Source organism: Diorhabda carinulata, chromosome 7, assembly GCF_026250575.1.
Source record: "Diorhabda carinulata isolate Delta chromosome 7, icDioCari1.1, whole genome shotgun sequence".
NCBI lineage: Eukaryota > Metazoa > Arthropoda > Insecta > Coleoptera > Chrysomelidae > Diorhabda > Diorhabda carinulata.
Genome location: NC_079466.1, coordinates 8,812,906 through 8,830,654, shown reverse-complemented (window position 1 = coordinate 8,830,654; position 17,749 = coordinate 8,812,906). Strand labels below are relative to the sequence as shown.

Sequence of the window (17,749 nt, the reverse complement as noted above, 5' to 3'; positions counted from 1 at the left end):
ATTTAGAAAATAGATTAAAAGGTCATTATTACAATAAAAAAAATAAAACTTGAAATATCAAAATAACATAAATTCAATTATAAAGATTCAAAAATTCTTGGAACGGAATCTAATATACGAAAAAGAAAATTTTTAGAAATGGTTCACATTCATAAAAACGAAAAAGCTATAAATGATTAAAAAGACCTAAATAATTAAAGTAAAATTTATAGATCTATTTTGTAAATTTTAATAAAACTATAAATAATAATAAATAAAAACTATCATCGGTTGGTTAAAGGCTAATGTAATCGCAAATAATATTATTCAAATGCTACTTGTAAATTAATGTGAAAAAATATCATTTTCATGTATTACAATTGATGTAAAAAGTTAGCGAAGACGATACATATTGCAAAAAGGAGTGAAATTAAATTAGAAAGATTTAATACTAATCCTAATTTTTTCTTTCTGATGGAACTACTTTGCGTTTATATATTATAGAAAGCTATTTTTCTTAGCCTCTATTTCTAGTAGTTTTCCCTCTGTTCTACAAAAATTTAAGTCTCTCGGGATTTTTATTATATGAAAATGTCTCTTTTGACTGAGTTATTAATTCACACAATAAAATTTTCTTACTATATTGATTAAAATTAGTAACATTTCCTATCAATTTAATGAACAGCTATTTCTGAATATGGCTTTTATATATTAGTGTGATTTCTTTTCTTACGTTGTTACATTTAACAAAAAAATTTCATATATAAAAGAAGTTTTTAACGTTACAAATCTTATTTGATCTCAATTTGTCTTTAAAACATGAAAAATCTAATATGGCATCGATTTCTTTTTATTTTCAGGAGCATACTGGGTTTACAAAGAATATCCTCCGAGCTACGTCCCAGGTACTTTAGGATATTGCAGAAAGAGTACCTACATGCTCGCCTTCGTTTATATCACTATCATATTATCAATCGCTTTTGTAGCTCTAGCTGGATTTTTGTTTTTCTTATGTTGTATTTGTTGCTTGGGATGCGCTCTTAGCAGAAACGATGATGCAGAATCAGGTAACGCACGTACAGGTAACGCAACAAATGGAGGAAGTGTGGCTTAACAAGTGACAGCAACATAATTTTATGCTCTGTTCCTCAAATGGCTGAGTTTATAATGATGAGAGATCATTAATTTGATTAGATACATGAGTTTGCAGTTTTAATAATGGAAGCAGCTGATATTTAAATTCACATTACATTTATATGTTTATGTTGATATTTAATTATAGATTTGATAACTGTTATTGTACATTTTTTTTCTTGAATATATAGATATGTCATTTTTTTTATTTCATTGATCACTCTTGTTCTACAACATTATTGTATTTGATTCTTCTCAATAAATATATCAATTCGTAATTTCGTTTATTAGTCCAGACGCTAGTAATGATTTTTGGCACACATGTAGTTTGGAAGAGTACTTTTAAAAACAATTGTTCGGCGCGTAAACAGCCATGGAAAATGAGGTAAACTACCGGAAAAAATAAAAATTGGTATTTCATCAATAATGTTGTAGGGATTGAGAACTTTGATACAATGTATAGAAATGAGTATTTAGAGCATGAAAATTTTTACAAAAAAGCTGAGTTAATTGGTCTCTAACTGTGTGTGTTCGTGATTTGAGTAGACTGAAATCAGATTCTCATAATATTGTAAAGTTGATTTGTCGTTTATACACAATTGATTTTCATGAATTCGCTCCCCGATTCTGAAAACAACTTTGACAGTTCGAATTATCTATTTATGACCTAACAGTATTTCAAAGGATTTCCTCATAATCTTTTATTATCTATAGTTCCACTTCAATTGAAATAAATTTCTTAAACGTGGGAGAAAGGATGAAATCATATAGACCGGGTGAAGTTTAAGAAATAAGAAATTGGAATTTTCGAACTGTAATAAGTGAAAAAGCAGGAAAAAAATACTAGTAGAAACCAGAATAAGCAAATAGAGTGTTCAAACTGCACGTATTCCAAAAATCATTTCTTTTGGGTCTAGTGTCAGGTTAAAACACTTGGTTCCTGGACTATACAAGTATGTAGCCCAAAGCAGAACTGTTGATGTTTTGAAAATCGATAAGATCTATCGATGAATACAGGATGAGTCATCTGGAACTTTACATACTTTTACCCTATGTAGAGCTACTCAGGAAGGATATCATGACGTTACTGAAAAGTTTCACTCCTCTTTTTATTAATTTAAAGGACGATTGTGGAATTGTAAAATTGGCTATAGTGTTCACACAGCTTATTTAAGATTCTTGAATAAGACAACCATAATGACATTACGAAAAACACCAAACAACGAAAACAGAATCTTATAAAAATCACTACAAACAATTTTAAAACAATAACTAAAAGTAAAAAGTAAAAGTCAATAATTTTATCTGATGCATAGTGGGATTGTTAAAAGCTTAAGCTCAAGTTTGTAAGGTTATAGCCCTTGGAAAACTCCACCATCTTCAGAAAAGAAGTGAAATCATTTTGACAACATAGCAATGCTATTTTTTTACGCGAGAGATAGTTTCATTGTTATTTTGCAAAAACTGTTTAACCTCTTTTTCAAGGTGGTGAATTTTTCCCAAATTTTGCAACCCCACAACCCGGTTTTAAAATTTCCATACCGTCCTCAATGCATGAAATGAATTGCTGATGGATAAATGCAAGGTTGGGGCATATTTTTGTAACTTTTGTCAAAGAACTAGGTACATTGAACATCGTAGATGTGCGTCAAGGAGTAGTACTACTGTTGAATCTAAAGATGTTAATAGGATAATTAATTTTAATCATGTCTTGATAACAAATAACACAATAATTTTTATAACAACGAATTCATTCTTAAATGAAGATTATTTATTTAAATTTAAAGTTTTAGAATTATTTTTCCTTAATCAAATTTAGATCAAAACATTTAATTTTTATTTATATATATCATCTCGGAAAAATATTACGTTGCATATTTACACATTAAAACGACAAAATAATGTTCTATCAATCATTTTTATTACATGAAGTTAATTGAGCAATTATTTTGACGAATAGTTTCATGCAAACAAAACTAAAAATAACTATTGCTAGTGTCTTGGCAAAATCACAAATAGTTATTTCGGTTACAAATTGCACATTATATTAAAAATGAGCACATGTCTGGGACTGGGTAAATATATATTAAAATTAAAAATGTGTTCGATGTGAGAATATTTTCGAGATTTTTGACATGGCAGAAGATGGAGAAAAGACACCACCAACGCCAAGTAGTTCTGCATCCTGTAACGATGTTGAAAAAGGAGAAAATATAAAAATTTTAGAAGTCGAAGAAGATAATGAACCATTAGAAAAAGCTAAAGAAAAAGCACCACGTAAGTACTAATTACTCAATTTAAAATCAGCTACAATAACTCATAACTTCATATTTATTTTAAAATACATACCACACATGGGGTTTCTTTAAAATATAAATTAAATTATTTTGCTATGTAAGTGAATATGTTAGATGGAACCTTCCTATGGGTGGGGTAATTTAATAATCTGTATGTTCCCGGTCAAGTCAGATTTCAGGATAAACCAGTTTTGCCTAGACTAAACTAGTTCTTCCTATACGCGATAGGATTAACTAGTATAGCCTAGACTAAACTAGTTCTTCCTATACGCGATAGGATTAACTAGTATAGCCTAGACTAAACTAGTTCTTCCTATACGCGATAGGATTAACTAGTATAGCCTAGGAAAAACTAGTTTATCCTGTTATAAATAGAAACACTCAAAAATAAACGTTCTAGTCTAAACATTATAGTATATCTAGAAAGTCAAAATAATCAATGAAGTTAGGTTAGGTTAGGCAATGATCCTCTGCAATTCTAAGTGCCACCAAAGGACTCCATATAAAAATAAATAACATATTTAAAAATTGCGACATGATTATTGCTTTTATTAGAAAAACGTTTATCATTTGTTATAGTATCATTGTATTGCCCATTATCCATAGTTATTAACGACGAATCATTATAGTTTTGATAAAAATGATCATTTTTCCAATTATGGGGTATTTTATTTAGTTTATCTATTTATTTTGACTTTCTAGATATACTATAATGCTTAGACTAGGTCCTACTAGTTTAGCCTAGTCAAAACTAGTTTGTCCTTAAATCTGGTTTGGCCGGTAACATATATAATCAATAGCGGCGAATGATCGTAAATATTAATTTTTAAACTTACTTAACCGCTACCTTTTCTACCTAAAGCCTCTTTCAAAAACGGCTACAAGTAGCGAGTAATTTAGTCGAGTAAGGAGTATTCAGTAATTATTTCTCCTTCAGATTAGTTTAGTGATAGCATCAAATAGTGGCATCAAACAGGATAAGCAAAGAGAACAATTGACTAAAGCTATGAGTATAATTTTGACAAGGATTCGAGAAGAATTATCTAAAAAATCAAAGCGCTTTTGGGTCAGAAAGTGGATAAGTAGAAAGGAGTCGTTAGAAGTTTAAAATGTAATTTTGGAAAAACTATAGGTAAAAGATCTTTCAGAATACTTTAATGTGCTAAGAATGTCGAAAACTTCGTTTAATTACTTTTCCTTGTCCACCTCGTATTATTACCTCGTATTTCAAATACTCATTGACAAACTTAAATGTTGTATCTTCTCTCCTGCGTGACATTGTTGTATTCTGTGTTATAAACTATTTCGTTAGTCTAAACACGCACTTTTAGACTTGATTTAGTGGCAGTTTAGTAGTTAGCTGGTGGGATAAATAAAATCGGATCTATCTACTGTACTAAACTAATACACTAATTTTTACTGTACACATGCAGTAAGTTACTCGATAGTCTACTAATTACTATCCGTATCTAAATTAGGCTAAAGATGCAGAAGTAGATAATTCTGATAATTGAGTTTCATAATTTCATATCAACATTCAGAAGCACATAGTAATCTTTTCAGGAACATACAAAAAACAGACTTTTGCATTATATATTTTTTTATATTAAATCAATTATTTTTTATTGTTCGGTAGAGATTAAGAAATTTCTATACTTAACACAAAGAACCAGTAGAAAGTAGGGCAGGAATGAAACATATGGTGCATATCACTGAGATTTGATAATATTACTAATTGACACTTAGAATATACCTTACAACATTAATTATACATTCTGTATACTCCACTACTTTTGGTATGAGCACACGTTTCCTTTTTATTTGTCTTGGTATATTAAATAATTGCATATTTATATAACATACGTGTATGTTTAACCAAGTATAGACACCAATACCAAACAAAAAAACTCTTAAATGATCGTCTGAATTAGTAAATGATTTTCATGCTTAGTTGCTTAGTGATTAATAGTATTCGGTTCTCAAGAATTTACGGTGTTAATTAAAATTAGGATTTTTTTGAATCACTGAAATACACAGAGTTTCTCAGGAGTCCTAGTGTCTTCGAGAGAGAAGTCGAATTATTGGGTTATGTGAAACTGTTCAATTGATAGAAGAAATTTCTATAAGGACCAATAAATCCATATGAACTATACTGCAGTGTCAAATGTCGTAGTTCTGGATGTCGTAGAGCAACTATACAACCAAAAGTCTGTCGAATTAGGTTTGTCGCTCTCAGAGGATAATTTATATGCCTTACATTCGAATATGATGTTTTAATATTTTTTCTACCGCCTATTCTGGGTTCACTCCCTTACAGAAAACCATCGTCATAGCGTCTACTTTGGTGTAAAGAGAGAATTTAACTGAAATTAGTTCATCATCGATGAAGATGAGAAGGCTACATGCAGAAACACAGGAATTACAATTTAATAGGAAACGTTGCACCACAATCGGTGTATTCCACTAAGCACTCACGACAATCACGACCACGATCTTTCCACTTAGTTCAGAGATTATGACGCGTTTTGAACGTTAGATATATATTAACGAAGATGTGTTAACTGATTTACATTGAAGTAAAATCAAAATATCTTCTGCGGTGAGAATAAAATATTTGGTTAGGTGCGTCACGAGAATACTTTAATAGGACTTATAATATCCCATATCACATCAAATAATGAGATAGATTCTCATAGTTGCAATTTGTGTTGTTCGAGTTTTAAAAATACGCTTAGTGGAATGCACCAGCTGTAGGCTGTAAGAATTATATTATAGAGTGATATTAATTTCTGTAGAAATTTGTTAATCCGGTAGTACGTTCAACTTCTTGTTGTCGAATCATTTCATACCTTCATACCATACATGACCTTTTTTGTCTCTTCAATCAAATCAATTAATCGTTAGCCTTGACTATCAAGATTGCCAGGCATGTCTCCGATGCAACATATTTGAGAAATGGTTATTTCTGGATGTGGAATTTGTTGCTTCTTCCACAAACCTCTTCAACGTTTTATTATGAAGTTGAGGTAGCTTAAGAGTGAACCCAGAAGATATCGATGTTGAACTTATCAGATTCACACCTATCAATGAGTGCCTTATTAATCGCGGGTGTATAATACATTATTAAACCAACTTTCTCAGTCACTTCTGAGTCATTCAGTACAATAGTTTGAAGTTAGACTATGTATACATAATACAAAATTCTTCGGGTTATAATAATTTTGTGAAATAATTTGAAATGTGTTTGTATTTAGTTATTATTCAAGTAAATATCAAAAAAATATGGCTTATTAAAATTAAAATAAATATATGTAACAAGATGTTACCTACTAAATACTCTCAATTAAAAGATAAAACAAGAAAACAATCGGTGTGTATGCCAGAAATACCAGAGTAATATAACTATGAATTGTCGTTTAGAATAAGAAAATACTGTTCTGCTATTTAGAATCTACGGTAATCAATTTTCATTCAGTTTACTAAAAACAAGTATGAATATAACAGACTAAGATGTTTATATGAATTATTATGTTTTTTATTGCGTCTTTTTTAATGAATGTTAAATAGCTATTTGAAAAATAAGGATTATATAGTCATGCGGCATGATATCGGAACGAGTACTTAAATATCTAATTTTTAATTACAATAATGATTGTAATAAAGTACTGTTTGCTCATAACCCTCATAAATATAAAACTTAGAATGTGTTTATAAAGTTTTAGCAAACTTAAAATTAATTGCAATTCTTTTATTCTCTACTAAAAGGGGCGATTTGAAACCTCCGCTGCCATGTTTCTGATGTCATCTATCAAAATTTTACGTAAACCCGGCATATATATTGGACTCTTCTTGTTGGTATATTTGCAGAGAAAATAATTTCTAGTATTAATTAAACAGTATTTTTATGTGAATAAACAAGAGAAGAAACCGAAGAAAAGTTATATAGTCTGCTTTTAGAACTAAGCATATTTATAAAACCATAACTTTATAATCAATATCACTTCATATAAAATGGAACTTCTTTTGTAGATTGTTATACTATAGAAATAAAAATGCAGTCGAAACGATGACCTCGTTCCGGTAACGTGCTCTCTAGAAAAAAAATGCATTTGTTGAATAAAAGAGTTTTGTTCTATCACGATAATGTGTATGCTAATTCGTCCGCAGAACTGCGTTACACTCTACAAGCTTAAAAAATGTAGTGGAAAACGATTTCAGACAAATTAAGAGTTGATAGCAAACAAACGAGTTTTTGCAGGACGCATTATTTATTGATTGTTTTGAAGAAACTGGACACTTACTGGATAAAGTGTGTACAGATAAAAGATTAAAAATCTCCTTACTCGTATATTAATCAGCGCTCCTTGAATTTTATTTCAATAGCTATATTCTGAATTAATTTGTTTTCATATATTTTTTGCGATTGGTGACGGCCCTGGTAAAATACCGGAAAGTAGTGTATCGTATACAAACCATTTTCATAAGTGCAAACATAGTTTTCAGTAAAAAACTACAAACACTAATGCAAATCGACAACCTCATCTTAAATCATCATAACACATAACAAACAATGAATTAACATTTGAACAGTTTTGATTCACACTGCTCAAATGTTAAATTCTCTCGATTGTTTTTATTCAAGACACAAAACTGGTCGCTTGATAGCAAATCAACTGAAAACAACATAAACAATCATTATACCATCCCACCAAACATCCCCGACTATCTTACTGATCCATTAGTAAACAACAAAAACAAATTTTCCAACAAAACAACAAGCAATAGTAAACAGCTCACTAAACGGAGTAAAACTAGAAGAATAACCAATAATAGAAAATGCGTATACCTATCAACAAAAGAAGAAGAAGAAGAAGACGAGCTCCTAACAAAATGCAATGGAATGATTGAAGTCATTAACGAAATTCTTCCTGTACGTAGTTCAAAGTTTGTCCAACTATATCTCAAATTATCGAACAAGAACTTAATCAATTAGGCCTTTACTTGTCAACCTCAATTCTTATCAACCTCGAAAACAACCATACCGAATCTCATGATAGCCATTCGTGCTCTATATGCAATGATTCAGAAGATAATAATGGTCAAAACGCAGCACTAACATCACACTCAATAAAACACCATCAAAAACATAATCTATAACGTCAAGCTCAAAAAACATCTCCAATCAAACAACAAACATATATAAGCAACCAAACAAAATACAATCCATCATAAATTACTCCTACCAATCCAGATGATGATATCCAATCTACAAACAATAATAAAAACGGAAACAAACTGTCATCTGTGCATCAGCAGGGATTCATACGAACGCAGACACAATGAATTCAAAACGCACCCTATCTGACATCACTACTCCTCCTTCATCTACACACAAAAAATGAGACGTTTCCCAAACCAAACGAAGAAATAATAAAAAAAGTCGAGAGAGTCATAGATAACAAAACGGATACACAAAAAAGTAATTACAATAAATTAATGGAGTCACTACTACCATTATTCGAAAAAAAAGGCAAATTTTAGGTTACGTGGAAACAGTTGATTTCTTCGAAAACGCAATAAGATCAAAAGACCCACTAAGTATATCAAAAATATGTACAGAAGACACAAATGGCTTTTTAAATCTCTTTTCAAACCTACATCCATATTCTAGAAATAAAATAATGAAAAACATTAGTACAAGGATCAGAAAAAAAAATATGGGACAACTAAACCTACACTCATCATCCATCTCACAAGAAATCGAAGATTACTCTGAAACGTCAATCGAATCATCTCAGGAATAATGTCTAAGGTTGAATCAATTCTACAATGGAATCTAAGAGGATTCTATAAAAAATTTGAAATGCTTAAAAACTTATTCCTTGAACTATCACCCAGCATAATACGCTAACAAGAAACAACTTTTAAAAATCAGCACTATTACAATTTAAAAAACTATACCTGTTTCCATAAAAACCGCATATATAATGGAAAAACATCTGGAGGTGTAGCAGTATATGTCCACAACAAATCAATTTAACCGTAAATAACATATAATATATAGGTAATAGGTAGTACCTTCTATCGCTAACAATGGCGCTAATAGCACGTACAGAATAATCTAGTTGGTTCGAGAAAGTTCTGGTGTCTTCCACTCACTTCTAAATGGCAGTAATTGAAATATATAAAAAGGCTAGTGGCGCAACCACAAGTCAATTCCTATGACATTGTTGTGAAATAAAATAGTGCGTAAAACGGGTTGGTGCGTGTTTAAGTTTAAGACATTTAAGACAAGAGATTGGAGAAAATGACTTACCTTATCATACTGCCGTACGTTGGCTTAGTAGTGGGAAAGTCCTTCAGCGCTTTTTTGAACTTCGAGCAGGGATCGAAAGTTAGCATTCTATGTTGATTTGACAAAAAATGTGAACGAACTGAATTTGAGATTGCAAGAAGAAAACCAGCATCTCCTGATTTATACACTAATATCAAATCATTCTGGAAGAAATTGATAGTGTTCCAATCACAACTACGAAATAAATGTTTTTCACATTTTAAAACATGTGAAATATTCATCCACACCACTGAGACTGAGTTTCTTATCGATTTTGCAATCGAAACTTGAGTGCTTTGAAAATAAATTTTGATACTCGTTTCTCGGACTTTGATGCATTGCGAATCAAATTAAGATTTTTCAGAATCCTTCTGATACTGACATTGAAACCTGAGCCCCGGAATTTCAAATGAAAATGATTGATCTACAGTGCAGTGATATAATTAAGAACAAATATCAAAACTCATCTATGTTGGAATTTTATAAGAGTCTTCCACAATTTTTTAATTTGCATAAATTTGCTCGTGGGCTATTTTCCGTTTTTGGTACTTCTTATTTGTGTGACCTTCTCCAAAATGAAGTACACAAAAAATGTTTACAGATCTAAATTTACTGATGAGCATCTTAAATCTCTTTTAATAATTGGTACAAGTAAAATTAGTTAACAACTACAAACTATTGTCAGTGGAAAATCTCAATTACTTAAATCTCATTAGTATTTCATATGTCATTATGCTTGTTATAAGTTATGTTTTTATTTAAAATGTATAAAATGTTAGTTGGATTCATTTCAATAATTTGTTAGTATTTATATACTGAAGTTACATTTTCTGAATATTATACATGTCTTTACTCATTACAATTCTATGTTTCTTTATCCAACTTATCACATAAACAATAACAATAAGCCTACAACAATGTTATGAGTAGTTAGCCCATGACCATATCAATGCAGATGTCAAATTAATAATTATACAACATAAAATTAGAATACTTCAGTGAACTAAATTTAATTTGCTATAAAAAATATGTTCTCTAAAAGGAGTTTTCAACTATGCTAGCTCTCCGCGGGCCGGACAAAATCTGTCCGCGGGCCGGATGTGGCCCTCGGGCCGTAGTTTGGAGACCCCTGCTCTATGCATCTAAATGCTCTTGAATTTTGGTGTATTCTGTTTTAAAGTTAGTTTTTTTTAATAATTTTTTAAAAAAATATAAATTTTGACGTTTCAACTTTTCTTAAACTTTTTAAGTTTTTATCAATATATATATATATATATATATATATATATATATATATATATATATATAAATATAAAAATATATTCATATTTTTTATAGAATCCTCTTAGATTCCATTGTAGAATTGATTCAGCCTTAGACATTATTACTGAGAGGATTCGATTGACGTTTCAGAGTAATCTTCGATTTCTTGTGCGATGGATGATGGGTGTAGGTTTAGTTGTACCATAATTTTTTTTCTGATCCTTGTACTAAAGTTTTTCATTCTTTTTTTCTATAATTTGGATGTAGGTTTGAAAAGAGATTTAAAAAGCCATTTGTGTCTTCTGTACATATTTTTGATATACTTAGTGGGTCTTTTGATCTTATTGCGTTTTCGAAGAAATCAACTGTTTCCACGTAACCTAAAATTTGCCTTTTTTTTCGAATAATGGTAGTAGTGACTCCATTAATTTATTGTAATTACTTTTTTGTGTATCCGTTTTGTTATCTATGACTCTCTCGACTTTTTTTATTATTTCTTCGTTTGGTTTGGGAAACGTCTCATTTTTTGTGTGTAGATGAAGGAGGAGTAGTGATGTCAGATAGGGTGCGTTTTGAATTCATTGTGTCTGCGTTCGTATGAATCCCTGCTGATGCACAGATGACAGTTTGTTTCCGTTTTTATTATTGTTTGTAGATTGGATATCATGTTCTCGATTGGTAGGAGTAATGTATGATGGATTGTATTTTGTGTGGTTGTTTATATATGTTGCATTAGTTGAGGTCGAGTTAGAGGTCAGTGGTGTGTTGGTTGTTTGATTGGAGATATTTTTTGACCTTGACGTGTGATGTTTGTGTTGCGTTTTGACAATTATTATCTTCTAAATCATTGCATATAGAGCACGAATGGCTATCATGAGATTCGGTATGGTTCATTTTCCCATAAAGATTTCATATTCATCAAATTACTCTGAGCGTAATACTTTGCTAAACCCCAAATGGAACCTAAGAAATGTTAATTAGGCAAAATTTAGCGAAACAAGATTAGCATTACAAAAGACATGCCAATCACAAACGTAGAAAATTTTCTAGAAAGCTTCATATCTACTGTTATAGAAGCGGCCAAAACACACATAGGATACAGTAAAATATTAGTAAATTACAAACCACTACCTTGGTGGAACAAAGATTGTCAAAACGCATTTAGAACATATAAACACTCCTCCAACAAGTTTAACTTAACAGAAAATTTGATCGAATATAAAAAACAAAGAGCTCAAGCAAGATATATTATGAAAAAGAGTAGACGCGAATCATGGATTAAATTTGTGTCTACAATAACATCCTAGTGAATCAAACTACGACCGGACATTTATACAAAATGCAAAAGATATCAAAAAAAAATTAATAGATTTTACTGAAACTCTTTCAACAAAACAGAACTTTATGAAGCTCTGAGATCATAAAAACAGGCAACTCATGGTCCAGACCAAAAACCTGTATAATTCCTACTATCACCACCAAATATTACATATTAAAACGATACAACTACATTTGGATTCCATTCAAGCTATCGCGAAGACGTCATAAGTCCTCTTTTGAAACCCGTCAAAACGAGAACCAAACCAGACTCATATCGACCAATATCTTGAACTAACGTTCTATGCAAAATCATGGAAAAAATTATCAATCGTAGACTGCTCTGGGTACTAGAACAGAATAATTTATTGATACCAGAACAAAGTGGATTTCACCAAGACAGATGCACAGCCGATAATCTGATAGACCTAGAATATGAAATATGCGAAGTGTTGGCCAACAAACAAGAATGCATAGCAGTATTCATTGATATCTCTAAGACAAACGACATGGTCTGGAGACCCAACATAATCTCAAAATTACATCATTGGGGCATAAGAGGAAACATTTTACACTTTAACTTTCTTACAGATAGATACTTCCAAGTAAGAATAGAGAAAAACCTCTCTGTTAAAAAAATACAAAAGAACGGGATTCAACAAGGGTCTACAATAAGCTCTACTCTCTTTCTCATCGCGATCTTCGATATCCTCGACTAATGCTCTACCTAAGTCAAAGGAAGATTGTACGCTGATGATCTGAGGTAAAACATTACTACTCCTACTCAAGAATAGTTCACCAATAGGATTGCTCAATAAACTGAATGTGTCTGCCATGTGCGTGCGAAAAATCGCCATACGTGACGTCACCTGCAGACCTCGACCGGTCTTAACTCTTTGTTGAGCTAGACTATTTGATGAGTTTAAAGGCCAATTTTAACAAAAATACAGTTATTTTTTTAAGTTTTATTCATTATTATGAATTAATATTAATTTAAAATCCAATTTCCAATTATTCAGTTAATTTTAAGTTCCATTTATAATAGGTATACAATGAAGAAAAGAAATTAAAGAAAATGAATTATTTTTTAAAATGATCTGTATTTTATAATTAGTAAAACAGAAGCCATTAACAAACTTTAAACTAAAAATTAAAAAGTAAAAACAAATGAAATGATTTAAACTGATTTATGAAAAATATTTCTAATAATAATCTAAATTATTAAATTTAAGAAAAATAATAAAATATCAGATATATATAAAATAAAGAGATAGGTAGAAATCTGTCAATGAGTAATTTTGAACATTTTTTTTCCAGTTTTTCTGTCGTCATCTTCATCCCCTTTTACAGACTTTCTCTTCAAATTCGTGCTTTCAAATTTAGCTTTTAGATTTCTAAAATTTATTCTGATTATAGTCCTTAATACACACAAATAATAGTTTTTAAAACGTAGAACTAAGTAAAAAACGAATTTCCAACTCTTCAATCACTTGTACGACCTTTTCGAATTAACAAAAACACAAGCAATACCGCACAGCGTAAATGGTAAACAAGCCGTCGAGGTCTGCAGGTGACGTAAGCATCACTTGACCTTGGCTCAAGAATTGGCGTATGTACGTCTTATGGGATTGATCAATCCTATTGGTGAACTATTCTTGACTCCTACTCATATACTACAAACTGCACTAGACGAAGCAAGCAACTAGTCTAGCACCAACGGATTGAAATTCTCTGAAACCAAAACAAAGTGTTTTAACTTCTCCAGAAAATATATACAAGAAATGCCTGTAATGTCCTGATAAGGTAAAAATTTAGAATTTGTGGAAAGTATCAAGTTTCTGGGCATAATCTTCGATAAAAAACTTACATGGAAACAACACATTAATCACCTCAAAAAAGTTTGCCAAAACGGCATTAATTTATTAAAAACATTTGCCAGCCATAAATGGGGCGTTGATTCTTCGTGTCTGATAAGTCTATATAAGACACTCGAAAGATCAAGAATCGACTACGGTTCCATCGTCTATGCATCATGTGAGAAAACATATATTAAACAACTTGATACATTACAGAGCACTGCACTAAGAATCGCTACAAGCGCATTTCGAACAACACCGATTGAAATTCTTTACTGTCTCAGTGGAGTAGCACCCCTGCGACTCCGAAGAATCCAACTAAGTATGAACTGTGCAATATCAGTTCTGTCAAATAAAAATAACCCTGCTAACAAAAAAATTAACACAGATCGCTTTAAACACCTATTCGAAAACAAACAAACAACTATTCCGTTCTATGAAAGAATTCGCCAATATAAAAACACTCTAACACTTGAATTACCAGACTTAATTCGAATTAACATACATATCTCCCTCCTTGGACAATTCCTATTCCTATCACCAACGTCAATATGAACTGATTTAAAAAAAAGAAGCAAACCGTTCTCTAATAACAAAATTGTTCCGTACTCTTGTGTACAGTAAGTAAGAATACCATGCAGTAGTAGTAGAGAACGAAATACACACATTTAAACTATCTCCACACAATAGCGTCCACACTGGAATCTATGCCATAATAGTAGTACAGGCACTGAACATCGCTAAAAGAAATCAATATATTAGAACATTCATAATTACATACTCCACGAGCTCAATACAAATCATTCAACAACCTTTTCCCAAAAACTCAATAGGTATCCTTATTAAAACCCAATTACACCTTAGCACGAATCAAAGGCAAACGTATCAATTATTTGGGTCCCATGACAAACAGGCATCCCAGGAAACGAAAAAGCAGACAAATGTGCCAAAGAAGTAGTAGATAACCACGAAGCAACAATTGTACGCGAAGTGATCGCAAACCACTATAAAGGGACAATCAAAACAAAAGTTCAGAGCAAGTGGCAAAGTGAGTGGAACAGATCGCAGTCGATATTAAAATCTATAAAAGCATCCATCCAACCATGGAAAAACAATTTTTAAAATCATACGGACCAAATAAAAATCGATCGGTTAAGGCTATGGCACACTCATATTTATTTAACCAAGAAAACACACCAATATGTGAAACTTCTAAAGAGAATCTAAACGTGAAACACTTATTGTTGAACTGTCAAAAGTACAAAAACGAAAGAAAAACTAACAACTTTCCAAACATCATAATTTCTTTACTTAACAATAATTGTAATACCACAAACTTAATCAAATATCTAAACGACACTCAAATGTATCATAAATTATGAACAACTGACACGTCGCTAATAACCTTTGAAGTTGATACGACAATAAATATAAATCAAAACTATTTTCTTTGTACATTTTTTTACAGAATTTTTTACGTTTCCTATATTACAAACGTGTCTTAACAGTAGTGGCTTTCTTTAGTCATAAATCTGTAATGTTAAAAAGTAACCGTAAATAATTGAGTTTATTATTTTATTGAAAAAGTCATTGGTTTCGCTAATATCACACAATTCTTATGTTTTGAACGCCATGGAGCCTAAGCAAACAAATTCTTCTGATTTTTTAGCTGGAATCAACGCATCGCTGGTTTTACTTTATGCCGTATTCTTTACGATGTTCACTACAGGATGGATTAACTTAAACAGTTGTCCTGTGAACAGACTTATACCGATTTACTTAATAGTGGCAGGTATATGAAAAAATTTTAGGATCCATTTAACTACAAAAATATTTTTCAGGTTTTGTAGGAGCATTGGCCAAATTTTTGAGCAAAACTGATAACAAATTTGTATATAATTTTGCTATAGCACTAGTGGTAATGGATATATTTTGGCATGGTGTAGGTTAGTACGTTGCAGTTATCAACTGATACTTGTCGTAACTTCAAATACTCACTACTACTTAATCATTGTATCCAATGTTTCACAGCTGGATAGTCGCATAAATTTACATTCAGAGGTTTCTGGATATCTTGAAACAGTATGGAGTAAAACTATACGTAAAAATACTCGAGTTTCTGCTTTTCGCTAGAAGGAGCATATCTAGACTCTAGATCTTACTTTGGATCCCGAACTTCTCTGATACAAACACGCGAATAGCAAAACGAAGCAATATTTCGGCATGCGGAATGGCTTTGGGTTTTTATGGGGTCTTTCACCGAAGATCTCTCACCAGATATTCAGTTCGATGGTTAAACCCCTTCTCACATACGATGTGGTGGCCCTGTATGAAGAAAGTAAAAACTATCACGCAACTGGGAACTGAGAACTCCAAACCCGCTACTAAATAATGGTACTACCTGGTACACGCCATAAGAACACAGTAATCTCAATATGCTCAGACAGCAAGGGTGATGTAAAAACCGCTGATTCGCTCGCCAAAATGTGATTAGCAAAGCCTTAATGATGCGGTTTAAGCAAAATGACTCGAATGCGTCGATTCCTAACTAAGTTCTAGCGGTCGTTTTTTTTTGGATAGTCATGGGATTATATTAATCTACTTTTTTAAAAAGGTATAACAATAAAAGAGACTACTACGCATCATTGTTTGATAGAATAAACGCAGTAATTGCAAAGAAGCGACTAGTAGAAAAAAGTGCTTTTTCACAAGGACAATTCACTTTCCCACAATTCGATTATCGCCATGGCTAAAACTGACGAATAACATGTCGAATTGGTTGACCATCCACCGAATTAACCAGATCTGCCACCAGCGACGTTTTTCTGTTACCTAACCTTAAAGTTTCGCATACATAAATTCTGATTCGAAGGAAAAAGGCTATTATACTAAACTTTTAAGAGTAACTTAAAGGAGACTATGTTAAAAAATCAAAGTGATTATTGAAAAAAGTGTCTTGTTTCTTTTTTGGACGGAAACTTTCAGACAACCTTTTGAACACAAATATTTTTCTTGATGATTATACAGTATATCTGGAAAATGAGTTGACTTATGTTTCTTTATTTCAGGCACATATGTGGTATACAAAGAATATCAACCAAATTATGACCCTGATTTAGGAATCTACTGCAATAGAACAGCTTATCTGTTATCATTTTGGATACTCACGTTTCAATACACTTTGTTAGGAATTTTCATAATGTTATCAGGCTGTTATTTATTAATGAATGAAGATTTTAAAAAATGTTGATTCAGAATCTTTTTTAAACCTTGATATGTCCGATCAATAATAATATCCCAAATATGTTAATACTTTGAATGTATTAAATTTTGATTTCTTTTTATACACATCTCACAGTTGTTGGTTTTAATAAATTCTATTGTAGTTCGTTCGTTTAGCTATTTTTTAGCAAAGAGAAAACTAAGCTCTATGCACCGAGTTTTCAATATAAATTAACCTCTTATCCTCTTAACCTCCATATGTATGGACTTTTTATACTTAAATTGACAATTCATACTATGAAAATATTATCCCTCTCCAACACCCCTTCTTAATTATAAGCATCCCT

At 31.3% G+C, this 17,749-nt stretch overlaps 2 protein-coding genes across 3 annotated transcripts in view; both read left to right on the top strand.

Moving 5' to 3' along the window:
- Window positions 1-3,371, top strand: part of LOC130896662 (transmembrane protein 272-like) — a 53,818-nt gene extending 50,447 nt beyond the window's left edge. Inside the window, exon 4 of the mRNA XM_057804906.1 lies at window positions 840-3,371. Coding sequence (XP_057660889.1) covers window positions 840-1,093 — 254 coding nt within the window. The 3' untranslated portion in view covers window positions 1,094-3,371. The remainder of the gene's footprint in view (window positions 1-839) is intronic.
- Window positions 3,161-17,569, top strand: LOC130896663 (transmembrane protein 272-like). 2 transcript variants are annotated; one of them, XM_057804909.1, is made up of 4 exons: window positions 3,161-3,390; window positions 15,850-15,972; window positions 16,022-16,126; window positions 17,249-17,569. In XM_057804909.1, exons 1-4 carry the CDS (start codon window positions 3,249-3,251, stop codon window positions 17,428-17,430), a joined length of 552 nt encoding a protein of 183 aa, XP_057660892.1. In that variant the 5' UTR covers window positions 3,161-3,248; the 3' UTR covers window positions 17,431-17,569. The 2 variants fall into 2 exon arrangements, with proteins under 2 accessions (XP_057660892.1, XP_057660893.1); XM_057804910.1 differs by lacking the exon at window positions 16,022-16,126.
- Window positions 17,570-17,749: the final 180 nt, after the last annotated feature.